The sequence below is a fragment of the Rattus norvegicus genome, chromosome 10, assembly GCF_036323735.1.
Source record: "Rattus norvegicus strain BN/NHsdMcwi chromosome 10, GRCr8, whole genome shotgun sequence".
Lineage (NCBI taxonomy): Eukaryota > Metazoa > Chordata > Mammalia > Rodentia > Muridae > Rattus > Rattus norvegicus.
In genome coordinates, this window is record NC_086028.1 from 83,115,030 (window position 1) to 83,131,298 (window position 16,269).

General features: G+C 51.1%; 1 protein-coding gene across 1 annotated transcript; it reads right to left on the reverse strand.

Moving 5' to 3' along the window:
* Positions 1-5,737: 5,737 nt before the first annotated feature.
* On the reverse strand, positions 5,738-7,258 carry Epop (elongin BC and polycomb repressive complex 2 associated protein). Its single transcript, NM_001109627.1, has one exon. It carries the CDS (start codon positions 6,851-6,853, stop codon positions 5,738-5,740), a length of 1,116 nt encoding a protein of 371 aa, NP_001103097.1. The 5' UTR covers positions 6,854-7,258.
* Positions 7,259-16,269: the final 9,011 nt, after the last annotated feature.

The window sequence follows — 16,269 nt, forward strand, 5'->3', positions numbered from 1 at the left end:
AAGTACCTGCTGTGTGGCTGTGTGATGGTAGCTATCTGGAGAAAAACAGTCAGGCCAACTAAGGATAAGCTCTCCTCCACAGGCTGTGTGACCTCGGGCAAATCAATTAGCCTCTCAGAGACTCATTTCCTCAATTTTTGAACAGATACTCTTTCATGTTTTGAAAGCAAAATTGTGCCTGCTTAGCATTTAACACCAACCTTAAGTTCTTAGGAACTGACGCCACGTAAGTAATCACTGTCTCAGGGCCTCGCCTAGGGCCCCCTGCACTCAATTGCTTATGAGCATCAATCTCTTCGTCATCCTCAGTCCGCAACCAAGGTCCCACAGGTGCTTGCAGACAGTGACATCTTGTGGGGAAGCTCAGGAACTGCACCCTGGCAAATCGCCGCTCCTTAATTGGCTGTGGGGTCCTTGGAATACCCACTCAACATCAAGCAAGCATTCATTCACTGCCTTCTGTGTACAGGGAACTGATCCAAGACCTAGAATAAAGAAAGCAAGAGAGACTGGATGGCTACACAGGAGAGTGAAAAAAATCCCAAGGATTATAACCGTGTCCTTACTGCCCAACTTTAAAAATAGAAAGTGTGTGTGTGTGTGTGTGTGTGTGTGTGTGTGTATACGCACCTGCACCCATGCGTGCATGGGCTCTGCCACATGTGCAAGTGCTTTTGCATGGTGGCGTGTATGCAAGTCAGAGGAAAACTTGCAGGTGTTGTCTCTTTGTCCACTATGTGGGACTCTAGGATTGAACTCAGGTCCTTTGGCATGGCAGCAAGCCCCTTTGCCCACTGAGCCATCTCACTGGACCAGACCCAACTCTTTATCTTAAAGGAAATATCAACATTCTGCAGGGAGCTTGTCAAGCTGGACAGTGTCTTCTGCAGAAGCTTGCGAAGCTACGGGAGTGATTCTGAGATGATGTCATACGTCAGAGACTCTCAGTTCAGTGCAGGTCAACTCCAGGAAATGAAAGCGTTGCTCAGAGTTTTAAGAGGTTAACACAGAAGACTGAACATAATCCACTCAGCTGGCGTAGCCCAGCATGTCTGTCTGTGATAAGACCTTAAGGAGGGGAGTCACGTCTTGCTTCCCATCCTGCTGCTGGCATTGAGTGTGGAATCCTGACCCAGGTACGACTCGGGGAGGGGGAGGGACACCTGACCCCAGAGCTCTATTTTCCTTTGTGCCTCCAAGGAAATGAAAATTCAAGAGGTCAGTGAGGTGGCTCAGTGTGTAAAAACTTGCTATGCAAGCCTGTTGGTCTGAGTTTGATCCCTGGGACCAAAGGAATCTTTGAAGTTGTCCTTTAGCTTTCACATCTGTCTGTCTGTCTGTCTATCTACCTAAGTCTATATACTCTTTCTATCTCTCACTAAATAAATCTAGGTGTGGCATAGGTCACATTCAAATGGAGAATCAAAAATTCCATGGAAAATATCTCGTTTTCAAGCGGGCTTTGGAGAATGAGTGTAAAGGGGGTGTTTAGGGAAGGGAGTATTTTCCAGTTTAGTAATCCCATGCTGTGTTGAAAAAAAGTAGTCCAGGCTAGACAGGAGAATCAAGGTCAAATAACACAGGCCCCAGAAGATGGTTCAAGGAAATTATATTGGATAAAACCAGGGAACCCACTAAATAAGAAGGAAGCCTGACAGAAAGGAGTCAGAGGAAAAAACAGCCGTCCAGAAACTAGAGAGACAGCTGCGGCAACAGTCCAGGGCGCAGGCAGTGGGCACAGAATCAGGTCGGAACATAAATGGTGGGTGCAAGAGCTACAGGGATGAGTAATAGTGGTGCACCCCTGCACTCCGAGGGCTTGGGAGATTGAAGCAAAGAGAAGGGAAGGAGTAAAGGAGGGAAAGAAGAGGGAAGACGTCAGATGGGGGGTGATGCGCGCCTTTAATCCCAGCCCTCCGCAGGCAGAGGCAGGAGGATGTCTTAAGTTTGAGGTCAGCCAGAGTTGGGGATTTAGCTCAGTGGTAGAGCGCTTGCCTAGCGAGCGCAAGGCCCTGGGTTCGGTCCCCAGCTCCGGAAAAAAAAAAAAAAAAAAAAAAAGAAAAAAAAAAGTTTGAGGTCAGCCTGGTCTACAGAGTGAGTTCCAGGACAGCTACACGGAGAAACCCTGTCTCTAAAAACAAACAAAAGAAAAAAGAAAAGAAAAGAAAAAGGTGACGTGGATTTTGGGAGGTGAGGGAACACAGTTTGGAAGTAAACAATTGGGCGAGGAGAATTCTGGTCCAGCTGTCAGGTCTTGTAGAGGCGATGAGGAGAAACAGAGACCAGTAACCAGGGTGGAGTCCTGACCAGGGCTGATGTGGGCAGAGAGACAATAGGAGGAGTTGCCTGGGTCCACCTGGAGATATGGAACCAGAGCTCAGGAGCGGTCTTGAAGGGAGAGAGGGACGCAGAGAGTCCTAATGAATAACTAGCTGGTGAAAGGTGCCATTGCACGGGGAGGGGGGCACTGGAGAGAGTAGGGGGTGACAGATGGACAGATGAGGTGCCTACAGAGCAAACCAGGACAGACAGCATCAGCAATGGCCACCAGTGTCCAGAGACCACAGAGAAGCTGGAAAGGGAGTGCTCATTGGAAAGGGAGTGCTCATTGGACACCTGGATGTGGTTGTCATCCTCTGACTTTCACAGGGCCAAAAGTCAGACTGCAGTGGGTTAAGGGGCAAGGGGCAAGGGGCAGATCGTGTGTGCGTGCAAGGCAGCCAAGAATGCCAGGGGGACAGAGATGGTCTTGGGTGCTGCTGGCTCTGGGAAGGGAGACACAGGAAACCCAGGGGCTCCGTGTAGAAACCCTTGGTGACTAAAAGAAAGGTCCTAAGAGATCCTGCTAATGAACTGTAAGTGGGGGCTCACACCTCTGAACCCCAGCACTCAGAAGATGCAGGCCGGAAGATCAGAATTTCATGGCGTGCTTTAGGAACATAGTGAGTTCATCAGCCTGCGCTACAAGAAAGCTTGTCCAGATAGACAGACAGAAACACACATCTTGGTGAGAAGCCAAGACCTATGATCTCATCAACCTGACAAACTGGAAGGGAACAAGCATGGAGGAACCCCGGGCTCACTCCCCCTGACCCTTCTGGGGCCTCTGATGCACTGGGAAAAGGGGAGGTGCTCTAACATCCTCAAGACCAGTCCGAAGAAAGCTAGAGGCCTTTTCCCTGTAAGGAAATGTGGTCCTAGTTGCAGAGGATCTGTGTGACCACCACCACCACCCCCCCCCCAGTCCCAGGCCATGCTCTATCATGTTTCCTCAGCAACTTTCCTTTTCCTGGGACTGTTCTGTCGTGATCTGAAAGGTAGAACCCCAGAGATATGTCCTAAACCTCAAGAACCTGTGACCGTGGCCTTTCTTAGAAAATAGGCTCCCTGCACTTAGAGGCAGAAGCCGGAGGAAGTTTCCTCCTAGTTTGCATCACAAATGCCAACAGTGGGACTTTGGAATCTCAATAACTAGGTAGAATATGGGTGGATTCTAAAGTCAGTCAATGACAAATCTCCCTAAGACAGGTGAGGCCTCCAGAACAGGAGGCAGGAGAGGCCTAGAGCCAGTAGAAGCTGGAAAACAAGGGAATGGACTCTCCCCTAGAGCCTCAGGAACACCAGAGCCCCACTGCTGTCATTTTGTCCTGACCTGTACAAGTGTGAGTGGGGAAAAAAATCTGTTTCAAACCGTCACCTCTGTGCTAATTTGCTGTGGTAGAGCTGAAACCAAATTCTGCTCCCTACTAGGGAACGTGGCTAGACGTTTCTCGGCTTTGAAGCTTCTCAGAGCTTGGAGCTCTGAAAGTCTCCAAGTTAAACCTTGCCCAGAGGGTAGTCCTAGGTCTGACCAAAAGGTGTCAGATGGAGAATAAACCCTTCCAGTGGGGAGAGAGGAGGCAAGCCACCCTAGTCCTTCCAGCCAGTCAGAGAAGGCAGTCTGCCCAGAGCTGAACTCTCTACCTTCCAGCTCCAGACAGACTAAAAGGCACAAATCCCATCCAAAGAGGCTACTCTACCAAAGCCGGGAAGTTACCATGAGTGTGGCGCCTGCCTTTCTCAACTTTTCCCCTGTAACTGATTATTTTAGGGTTTTCTCCCCATTCCCCAAATCTGCCTTTTCCAAACTTTCTGTTTTGCCTCCTGCAGGGGGCTGGGGGGAGGGGGAGGGGCGGGCAGGAGATGACAGATTTCCCCAGCCCGGTCAGAATGGATAGCACTCTTCCCCTCCTCCTTCCCCCTCCCCAGGACACAGCTGGAAGGGGGAGGGGAGGTCAGCAGGGTTCATAAAGGCCAGATGTTAAGGAAAGAGAGAGCCAAAGTGCCCACCCACCCCATCCCGTCCTTCCTCACCCCCAGGGCCAGGGGACCGCTCTGAAAACACTTTTGAGGTCCAAGAGAGTTCTCCCCAAGGATTTGCTCTACAGAAACGGCAAACTTTTACAAAAGGATCTTCACAAAAAAAGGAGACTCGCCCTTCCCAGTGTCACGTGGGAACACTTGCATCAGGTGGACACAAGGGTCATTTGAGTCCTCCGTAGGGGACAGATCTCAAACCCCAGGCACGCTTCGGAACTCACCTACCCTGAACCTGATCGCCCCACATAGAGTAAGCCACTCCACCCTTCTGACTCAAGAGTCAGCCCTGACTGGGGCGTGGTCCAGGCCTAGCTCCTCTCAGTCCGGAAAACAGAACCTCTGACCCCCAACCTAATCCCCAGGCCCTGCCCCCTTCTGATCCATCAGCTCTCTGACAACTCCCAAAATGCCTGAGGCTAAGAAAGGCTTAAGGTAGCTCACCCAGCACAGGTTCCCTCCACACCCGAGGTCCTCTCACTTGCCTTTCCCCACCCACATAGCGTGTCTGAAGTTCGGATTCAGACTAGCCTTCCCACCCACCCCGCCATCCCATCCATAAATTGGGGGCGAGGACCTCGAAAGACGACTTGTTTGGTTTGATTTTATTGATTTATTCCATCTTCCATCATTTTCCCAGGGAGTTTTTGGCTCCTTCCTCAGGCAAAACCAGCCTTGGGCCCCACAACACGGCGCTCTGCCTCCTTTCCTCTCCGAATATGAGGAGGACGCTGGGCTGGAGGTCTCTTTCCCTCATCAAGCCTTTCAGCAAAGGGAAACTCCAAAACTGGACAAAAGGGTAAAGTCTGCAGGCTGAGACTGCAGCTCTCCACAAGGGGAGGATCACCTGAACTTGGGGAGAGGAAGGGTTAGGAAGAGAGAAAAGGGAGGTGTAAGGGGTTAAAGGTCTGGGCAGTGGGGGTGGGGGATACCCCCAGGGAGCTGTCAATCACCTTCAAACCCCAACCACAGCCCCCAGACCGCTAAAATGACCCTCATTCAAACATGGAAACAACCGGTTTGTCCATCACCAAGGTCCGTCCCTCTGTCCCTTTCTTTTGGTCTTAGGACCTTAGCCGCTTTGCTCCCCTGGGGTGAAGGCTCTGCCCGCCCGCAGGGAAGACAGAGAAGGGCTGGTCATGCAGTTCTCTATAGGCTCCCCCAGACGCCAGTCCTTGGATCCTCCATTAAGATGAGTAGAAGGACTATCACCTCGACCTCTCAGGTGCTTGAAGATCACTGTCATTTGAGGTCACTCGGGCCACAGCTCATAAAACACAAGGCAAAGGAGAACAGATAAATTTGAGAATTGAGGCTCCTTCCTGGAGCCCTCAGGCTATCCGGGGCTCCAACTTGTCCCCGGGTGGAAGAGGTCCGACGCTCAGAGTTCTTCCAAGTTGACCCACCAGGATTTGAGGCCCGGGGGCTCAGGGACAGCGGGTCCTCCCATCTGCCACTTCCACAGCGGGTGGGCAGGCGGCGGCTTTGCGTCTCCCTGGAGGCGAAGCGAGGAAGCCGGCCCTAAGTCTCCGTTCTCTTCCACCACCAGGGCTGGGGGACAGGGAAAGCAGTCGAGGAGGTGGAAGGTGCTCGAGGTGGGAAGCGTCGGGGCCGGTCGCCGTGGCTGTACACTGCGCGGGGGCGGCGCTGGCCGCCGGCGTTTCTTGGCTGCTCCCCGAGCTTTGGCTGCCGGCCGTTCGGGACCTCGGCGCAAACTTGGAGTGTCCAGGGCGAACCCTTTCGCGTAACACCAAAGTTTCGAACGGCGGATCAGACGATTGAAATGTTCCTGGCGGAGATCGCCGGGCGCGTCCGGCGTTGCGTCTGCCGTCGAGGGGCTGAGCGCGGGTGCCTCAGGCGCGACCCGCGCAGGGTCTCCACCCTCTGGAGCCTCGGAGTCCCGCATAGGCTGCTCTGTAGGCGCAGGCTCCGGGGAGAGGCCCGCAGGTGGTGACGGAGGCCGGGAGCTGGACCCAAGGGGCGGACTGCTAGCTGCATCAAGCTGGGACTCCAGACCCCTAGCTGGCCTGGGCGGGGACCGGGCGGGGCTGGTCGGAGATTCCCGAGGACCAGCAGGGCAGCGGCCCGGAGGTGTGCAGGAACCAGAGCCGAAGTGCGGGAAGCCGCCTCCGCCCTCTTCCTCCTCTCCACGGTCGGGGCACACCGCGACGTCTGCATCCTCGCGGGTCGCGGAGCTCACGTCGCTCGGCCGCCCGGCCTGTGCCCCGAGGTGCTTCAGGCCGTCCGCGGCCCAGCCGCCTGTGCATGGCGAGGCCCGGGAGCCCAGCAGCACCGGGGTCCGCGGCGCCAGCTCTCCAGGCCCCAGGCCCAGGGAGGACGGCCGGGGTTTGGCAAGGGCGCAGAAGGCGAGGGCACGCAGGCATAGTGGGGAGAACTCTGGGGTCCCCCGACGCGGCTTCCGGGGCGTAGGCGAGCAGGGAGACCCCCTCGGGGAGGCGGGTACTGCCAGGCGGGGAGGAGGACACAGAGTCTCCATGGAGCAGCCTTGGGGGTCGCCCAGTGCGGGGGCCCTGGTCCCAACGGCGGGATACCCCGGCGGCCCGAAGAGCCCGCGGGCCAGGGGAACATCGCCCCCCGTCGACGGGGAGGTCTGTGCTCACTGGCGTCCCGGACCCAGCACCGGGAGCCCGCGGTCGCTCTCCGGTTCTCTCCTCGGTATCGTCACGCGGCCCTCGCCGCGGCCGGACTCCTGGGTCCCCGCGCGTCCCCGGTGCAATCGGTCGTGCTTCCTGCCGCCGCGTTCCCGGCGCAGCGCCCAGCACGAGCCCCTCTCAACGCCAAGGCGGGGGCAAACAAAGCAGTCGGCGCTCGCCTCCGGCGGGAAGGACCCCGGCCCGGCGCCCGGTGCCCGGGCCCAGCGGCGGGGAGGGCGCCTTCCGCCCTCTCGGCTTCTTTCTTCCCCGCTGGCTCCGGAGACCGCGTTATAGAGAACTGCCCCCTCGCTGCCCCAATACCAGCGCCGCGGCTGCGAGCCCGTCTCTGATTGGGCGTTCCTGCTCTGACGTCACGTAGACCCCACCCCTCGGGCGGCACGGCCCCCGTCCCCATTCCGCACACAGACACACACACGTGGACCCAGAGCTGCTGGGCTGGAGGGCGGGGAGCAGGGACGCGTGGGTCTGTGCGCGCGCGGGTGGTAGTACGAGGGACCAGACGCGCGGCCCCTGATAGCCTGGAATCATTTTACCTGGTCCCAGGTCCAGCCACTCTTTTACCCCGACGAAGTCGGGTTTTTTCCGCATCTGTAAAATGGGAAAGTTTTTTTCAGCCCTTTAGAAGAGAATGGAGCTCCGTGAATTCAGAGAGACAAGCTCAAAAACAACGTGGAGAAAAAGGATGAAACCAAGCGTCGTTGGCTTATGAGCTTGGTGTAGCTAAGGGTGTCCTGTGGTCTTTGCTCAGGGCCGGTAGAACAGCGGCCTGGCACAGGAAACTCAAAAACAAACAAAAACGCTTTTAGAGTGAGTGATTAGGAATTCGTTATATATGTGCGAGATTCATAAAGGAAAAAAATAAATTTGGAGGACGGGGAGCTTTGACAGACCCACGGAAGACAATAAGCTGACTTTCTGTCTTGTTTCCTTTTCTTGCTATGGTATGGGAGTACCCCACGCCCTAACGGAATTCGAAGGCGCTGACACAGTTGGGAGCCTCCAGATCCCGGGATTCTACCCTCTGGATCCTGAGCGGCCAGAATGGGTGGAAAAGACCAAAAGACTCTTACTCTCCACCCACAAACAAAAAGTGAATCATTCCCAGAACATACTCTATAATGCACACATCTCTTTCCCTTTAGTTCCTGCACAGCCTACTCACAATTTGTGAAACTGGCCTTAGTGCTGACCTCTCTCTCCTCAGAGTCTAGAAAGAGCCGGCGCCCTGGCTGCACAGTCGAGCCCAGCAGCCAGTAGAACATCCAGTCTTGATCACTGCTATATATCCCTACTGCCCAAACGGCACAATGATATTTGTGAATGAGTGAGCCTTTGGGCTGTTCATTGTCACCCTAAAATCAGTTTAGATGTCGCTTTTCCTCTATAGAAGTACAAGAGATTTATATGTTGGCTCCGACCAGGGGTAGGATAGGATGAGACTGGGGGATACAGAATTATCTTCTGGGCCAGGGCAAAAGAAAACCCTCCCTCCCTCCTTGGTAGGGTCTCACCCACCGTGTGGCCTGGAAGTCGATACTTCAGCTTCCTGAGCTCTCTGCTTACATACACACTCGATGGTTTTTCTGTAACAGGACAAGTGATGCAGCTTGCACATCATCCTCCCAGCAGTGACAATAGACACACTGTTTTTCTAAATAACATCAAACAAAACCTGAGAAGAAAGGGATAGAATGGGTCCCCCACCCCCACACACACCCTTCCCTTGGCAGAGACCCAAGGTTAAGCTTCAAAGTGGGAGTTATGGAAGAAGAGGATTCAATATTCTGATCCCCCTCTTCCCCCACCCCAGGTGTCCTCTTGGGAATAGAGCTCTAGGACTGGGACAGCTGTCATGAAGGGGGTGGGTCCCTCTGGGGTCCTGCCAGGTCACGTGGTGGTTGAACTGGATCTAACCTCCTTGCCCATAGAGCCCTGTCCCTACCTTAAACCCCCTCTCTCCCTCTCTCTCTCTTTCTCTCTCTCTGTCTCTGTCTCTGTCTGTCTGTCTGTCTGTCTGTCTGTCTCTCTCTCTCTCTCTCTCTCTCACACACACACACACACACACACACAGGCTGGAAGAAATGATGGAAGGTGGATGATCTGCACTATGGAGGGGGTTGGAAGCCTTAGTAGGTTTTTTTTGTTTTTTGTTTTTTTTTTTTTTTTTTTTTTAGCTTGCAGAGAAGCATCTCTAACTCTCTAACTCCACGTCTCTGTGACAGATGTCTGAGATCGGCCTTTGCCCACTGCAGGAGCTTGGCCTGGGAGGCTCCTTTCTCCTTCCCTTTTCTGGAGTCTCTCGAATTTGCAGCCCTGCACCCAGCACGGTGTGGATCTCTGTGGGAATAAATCAGGGAATATTATATAACAATGCAGCTCCCAGGCCTCTTCCTTCTCCCACTCCAAAGCTTCCAGCTCCCAAAACCTGAGATTAGGGTTTTAATGAAGGGGTCAATTCTGTTAAAGAGTTCTCCCCTAGAAGAGAAATCCCCTCCACCTTCCCTGCCCAGTACTGATAGAAGCGATTAAAAACACTGGGGGCAAAAGCTACAGTTGAAACGACCTGACGTCAAGGTGACATTTATTCCCAGAATACTTGGTGGGGGCAGCTATGAAATCCTCAGCAGAATTGCCCAGATATTCTGTGTCTCAACGTCCCTTTCAGGATATGGGACAACTGTGGTTTTCTCACAACATCTATAGCAGGGCTGAACACGAAGTTTCCCAGCACCAATCCCCTCACGTGGGCGAGCCCAGTTGCTGTACTTCTCATAGTGAACAGTAGAGGGCACTCGGCCCCATCCTCCGCCTACCGCAGGATGGGTGGTTTTTCCCCTACAGACACAGGCTGGGTGCGAGGAACTGTAGGACACCGCTCCAGAGAGGGAGGGACAGAAGAAATAGGAAGGGCCCCTGGGGGCTAGCCCAGAAGACTTTTCTCCTTCGCTCCCCATCTAGTTCGTAACCGAGGCGGAAGGGGCCTTGTTCAAGGATTTGGAAGGGCGGGGCCCCCCAGGCTAAGCTTTTTCCTGAAGAAGAAAAGACATGAAGTGTCCTTCCAGCCCAATAGAACTCCCCGGCATTTTGTGTTTACTAATCTCTAAGGATTCTGCTGTTTATTGTCGGTAACTGCCTTCTAGCGTAGACACAATTGTTTGCTCTGTTCAATTCCATGACAATTGGTAGCCCAGTCTGGCTACAAACTGCAGATCCTCCTGACCTGAGCCTCCAAAGTAGCTGGGATTATAACTGTCTACCACCACTCGTACTCTGCTTTTTAAATTTGCGCGCCCGCGTATGTGTGTGTGTGTGTGTGTGTGTGTGTGTGTGTGTGTATGTGTGTGTGTGTACGTATGGTGGTGTGGGTGTTCATATATGTTCAGAGGCACGTGAATGTGTGTGCACGTGTCAAAATCAGAGGTCAACCTCCACTGTTGTTTCCCCGGGAGCCTTCTGCTTTTTGAAATTTTTACTTATTTTTATGTATTTATCTGTTACACCTTGGTTTTGAGACAGGGTCTTTCTTTGGGACCTGAGGCTTGAAGATCAGGAGAGATCAGTGGGCCCCAGGTGTCAACCTGACTCTACCCCACTGTCCAAGGAATTATAAAACCAAACGACTATACTGGGGCTTTTTAAATATTTATTCTTTTTTTTTTTTTTGGTTCTTTTTTTTTTTCGGAGCTGGGGACCGAACCCAGGGCCTTGCGCTTCCTAGGTAAGCACTCTACCACTGAGCTAAATCCCCAGCCCCTTAAATATTTATTCTTTATTCTTACTTATTCTTATTGTTTCTGATGCATGGCAACAGGTGCCACTGTGCATACGTTGAAGGCATAGAACGATTTTGTAGAGTTGCTCTCAAAACTCACCTATCATCCAAGGTGACTAACATGGGCTCCAGGGGTCCTGCTCATATACTTAACCCAATGTCTAATTAAACATTGTTTCTCAGTACTCTAGAGGTAGAAAGATCTCTGAGTTTGAGGCCAGCCTAGCCTACAGAGTGAGTTCCAGGACAGCTAAGGTTACACAGAGAAACCCTGCCTCAAATACAAAGAAAGGAAGGGAGGGAGGAAAGGAAGGAAGGAAGGAAGGAAGGAAGGAAGGAAGGAAGGAAGGAAGGAAGGAAGGAAGGGGGAGAGAGGGAAGGAGGGAGGGAGGAAGGAAGAGGGGCTGGAGAGATGGCTCAGTGGTTAAGAGCACTGTCTGCTCTCCCAGAGGTCCTCAGTTCAATTCCCAGCAACCACATGGTGGCTCACAACCATCTATAATGAGATCCGATGCCCTCTTCTGGTGTGTCCAAAAACAGCTACAATGTACTTATACAATAAATAAATAAATCTTAAAAAAAAAACAAGGAAGGAAGAAGGAAAGGAAGCCATGTACCATCTCGAGGGCTTAATTAAACAAACAAAAAGAAAATATATACAGCTTTTCATCTAACTCTAGGCTGAGGAGCTGCTCGTCTAGCATCTAGAGGCCATGGGTTTGATTCCCGGTACTATGTAAAACTAGCCAGTGAGAGGGCTCAGCAGACAAAGGAACTCACCACCAAGCCTACGTTCAATCTCTAGAACCCACATGGCAAAAGGAGAAAACTGACTACTGCAAATTATCTTCCATCCTCCTGCAAAATAAATGATGGTGATGATGATGATGGTGGGTGGTGGTGGTGATGGTGGTGATGATGAGAATGATGGTGATAGTGATGATGGTGGTAGTGGTGATGATGATGGTGATGGTGATAATGGTGGTGATGGTGATGATGGTGGTAGTGGTGGTGATGATGGTGATGATGAGGATGAGGATGAGGATGATGGTGATGATGGTGGTAGTGGTGATGGTGATGTGATAATGGTGGTGATGGTGATGATGGTGGTAGTGGTGGTGATGATGGTGATGATGAGGATGAGGATGAGGATGATGGTGATGATGGTGGTAGTGGTGATGGTGATGGTGATGTGATAATGGTGGTGATGGTGGTAGTGATGATGCTGATGCTGATGGTGGTGGTGGTGGTGGTGGTGATGGTGGTGATGCTGATGAACAGCTGTGGTGGGCCACATCTGTAATCCCAGTGCTCAGAGGTAGGAGACTCAGAGGGTACAGGTCATCCTCAACTACATCCATAGTGAATTCAGAGCCAACCTGGGCTACATAAGATTCTCTCTTGAGATCAAAATCCAATTTTATTTTTATTAATAAGAAATCACTAATGAGAACCCTTACCCCCTTTGTAGTGAGTCCCATTCCCCAGACCAGGGACCAGTCTACTTTCAGGCTATAAAGAGACAGCTCCCATCTCTGGACACAGCTTAGAAACGGAACCGTTGTGGCCCTCTGCCCGAGCTTCCTTCACAGAGGTGTAGTGTTTTTGAGGCGTATCCGTATACACGTGCCCAACCACAGATCAGCAGTTTGTGCCTTGCTTCTGGGTGACATCTGGACGGATGGATGGGTGGACCCTGCTCTGCTTACCCAGTCACATTTGGATTGTCTTTACTTCTTAATTATAAATAGTGCGGCCAGGCTGGAGAGATGGCTCAGCAGTTAAGAGCACCCGACTACTCTTCCAGAGATCCTGAGTTCAATTCCCAGCAACCACATGGTGGCTCACAACCATCTGTAAAGAGATCCGATGCCCTCTTCTGGTGTGTCTGAAGACAGTGTACTTATATATAATAAATGAATAAATCTTAAAAAAAAAATAGTGCGGCCATGAGCTCTTGCATTTATGCCTTTGTCTGTGGACCTCAGTGGTAGAGTGTTTTATTCAACGTGTCCAAAGGAAGGTTGGGGCTTCATTCCTAGCACTGTAACACGTGCACACACACACACACACACACACACACACACACACACACTGTTCTTTGAGGCAGGGTCTCTATAACTTCAGAATCACTATGAAGGAGACTGGCCTTGAACTCCTGGTCTAGGACTTTAAACTATTTTTTTTAAGTTTTTCTTAATTTATTATTTATTTTATGTATAGGAGTACACTGTCACTGTCTTCAGACACAACAGAAGAGGACATCAGATCTCATTACAGACAGATGGTTGTGAGCCGCCATGTGGTTGCTGAGAAGTGAACTCAGGACCTCCGGAAGAACAGTCATCTCCCCGGCCTGATTTTAAACTGTTCTAGGGGGTAGGGAGATGGTTCAGGGGGTAAAGTACCTGCTATAGAACCTGTAAAAAGCCAGGCAAAGAGCAAGAGCCTGTAACCCTAGCGCTGTGAAGCAGAGGCCAGAGGTTCCCTGGCGCTCTCCAGCCAGCTAGTGCCATTCATTGAACTCCAGGGCCAATGAAAGATTCTCATTCAAAAAGTATGGGCATGGGGTTGGGGATTTAGCTCAGTGGTAGAGCGCTTGCCTTGCAAGCGCAAGGCCCTGGGTTCAGTCCCCAGCTCCGGAGGAAAAAAAAAAAAAGTATGGGCATACAGTGAGTATCTGCAGAGGAGGATACCAACATTGACCTCTAGCCTTCACAAGCATGCACACACACCTGCACACATATGTTCTGATACACGCACACCAGACAGACAGACAGACAGACGAGATAGGGAGGGAGGGGATATTCCTACATACACAAGTCATTACATGACTGGAAGTGGTGGTGCATTTCTCTAATTCCAGCACTTGGGAGTGAATGCAGGAGGACTAGGAGCTCAAGGTTATCATCCTTGACGACTACATGATGAGTTTGAAGCCAGCCTGAGCTGTCAGAGACCCTACCTCAGAAGACAAACACTAGGAATAATGGCCAGGACTATAGTCTCAGCCCTCGGCAGGCATAGCCAGGACCACTCATCGCGCCGCACTGCTTCGTGGAGGAAATTCCAGCCCATCTCGCTGCACAGCCTCACTTTCTCTCTTCGTGCTGGGGTTTGCCCCTGAGCCCCGTGTGTTCTGGAAAGTGCTTCACTGCGGCACGACACCCCACCAGGCCTGCACTGAACTTTATACGTATTTATTTGCGAGCATACGTGTGTGAGTTCCTGGGTGTTTGAGCAGAAGTTAGAGACGACTCACAGGAATTGGTTCTATTCCTCTACTGTTTTTAATCCCTCTCTGCAGGGACTAAGCTCAGGAGGGCAGGCTTGGTGACAAGCAACTTTACCTACTGAGCCATCTTGCCAGCCCTGCTCTGATTGAATCAAGGGATTCAGGAACTCACTGCAATCCTCCTGCATCCAGTTCCCAAGTGCTGAGATCACAAGGGTGACCATGCATTTGGCCACCCAACTGCTTTTCACAACGCCAATGCCATTGCACCTTCTTATTTATACATCCAGGGTGTGTGTGTGTGTGTGTGTGTGTGTGTGTGTGTGCATGCACATATGTATGCACACATGGATGTGTGTAAGCATGTGCACATGTACATGTGTGAGTGTGTGTGTATGGATATGTGTATTTGTGCATGTGTACATGTCCATGTGTGTGCATGAGTATGAGTGTGCAGATATGGATGTGTGTGAGTGTGCGTGTGTATGGACATGTGTATATGTGCATTTGTAATATCCATGTGTGTGCAAATGGATGTGTGTGAGCATGTGTGTGTGCACATGGATGTGTGTGAGCGTGTGTGTGTGCACATGTGTCTATGTATGTGCATGTGTTCATTTGTTTTGGTTTAGTATTCTTTTTTATTTTTATTTTTCTTTCTTTTTTTTTTTTTATTCTTTTTTTCAGAGCTGGGGACCGAACCCAGGGCCTTGCGCTTGCTAGGCAAGCGCTCTACCACTGAGCTAAATCCCCAACCCCTTTTTTTATTTTTCTAGACAGGGTTTCTCTGTGTAACAGCTCTGGCTGTCCTGGTCACTCTGTAGACCAGGCTGGACCTCAGACTCACAGAGATCCTCCTGCCTCTGCCCTTTCCAGTACTGGGATTAAAGGTGTGCACCACTGCCCAACTAGATGAAGATATTAAGTGATCAAGAGAAAGAGATTCGGGTTGGGGATTTAGCTCAGTGGTTAGAGTGCTTGCCTATCAGGCGCAAGGCCCTGGGTTCGGTCCCCAGCTCCGAAAAATAGAAAAGAAAAAAGAAAGAGAGAGAGAAAGAGATGGTGAAGCTGCCTTGCTGGCAAGGGGCAGAGCCAAGGCTCAAACCCACACTGGTACCGTAATGTTGGCCCACAATTATACTTCTTGAATGTGGGAGGCAGAGGCAGTGGAGTTCTGTGTTTGAGACTAGTCTGGGCAACTTGGTGGGACTTTGGATGTACAAGTGTGTACAAGTCTCAGGGTTTGATCTCCATCAATACACACACACACACACACACACACACACACACACACACACACTATAAAACTTACAAGAGTTTGTAGTCATCCTTTTTTTTTTTTGGTTCTTTTTTTCGGAGCTGGGGACCCCAAACCCAGGGCCTTGCGCTTGCTAGGCAAGTGCTCTACCACTGAGCTAAATCCCCAACCCCTGTAGTCATCCTTTTTTTTAAATAAAAGTTTATTTTATTTATGAGTATATTATAGCTGTCTCCAGACACACCAGAAGAGGGCATCAGCTCCCATTACAGATGGTTGTGAGCCACCATGTGGTTGCTGGGAATTGAACATTGAACTCTGGTCCTCTGGAAGAACAGTCAGTGCTCTGAGCCATCTCTCCAGCTCATGTCTGTGATCTCAGAACCTAGGAGGTTGCGACAGTCAGGTCAACAGGAGTTCAAGAGCAGCCAGGGCTACACAGGAAGACCTTGTCTTAAACACACACACACACACACACACACACACACACACACACACACACACAGAGGCTGTGATGGTGCACACTGTTAATTCCAGTACTCAGACAGATCTTTAATCTCTATGAGTTCAAGGCCAGAAAAAAAGGTCCATGTACGAATTTCTTTTTTTTTTTTTTTTTTTTTTTTTTTGGAGCTGGGGACCAAACCCAGGGCCTTGCGCTTCCTAGGCAAGCGCTCTACCACTGAGCTAAATCCCCAACCCCTTTTTTAGATTTATTTATTTATTTATTTATTTTATATATAAGTACACTGTAGATGTCTTCAGACACACCAGAAGAGGGCATCGGATCTCTTTACAGATGGTTGTGAGCTACCATGTGGTTGCTGGGATTTGAACTCAGGACCTCTGGAAGAGCAGTCGGTGCTCTTAACCGCTGAGCCATCTCTCCAGTCCCCATGTACGAATTTCTAATCACAGCAAGTCGAATGGTGGTGAAACCCTGTCTCAAAAAATAAGACAGGGGGTTGGGGAT

What these genes read in the sequence shown, in the direction of transcription:
- Epop (NM_001109627.1), bottom strand. Translation starts at nt 6,853, where the DNA reads ATGGAGACTCTGTGTCCTCCTCCCCGCCTGGCAGTACCCGCCTCCCCG.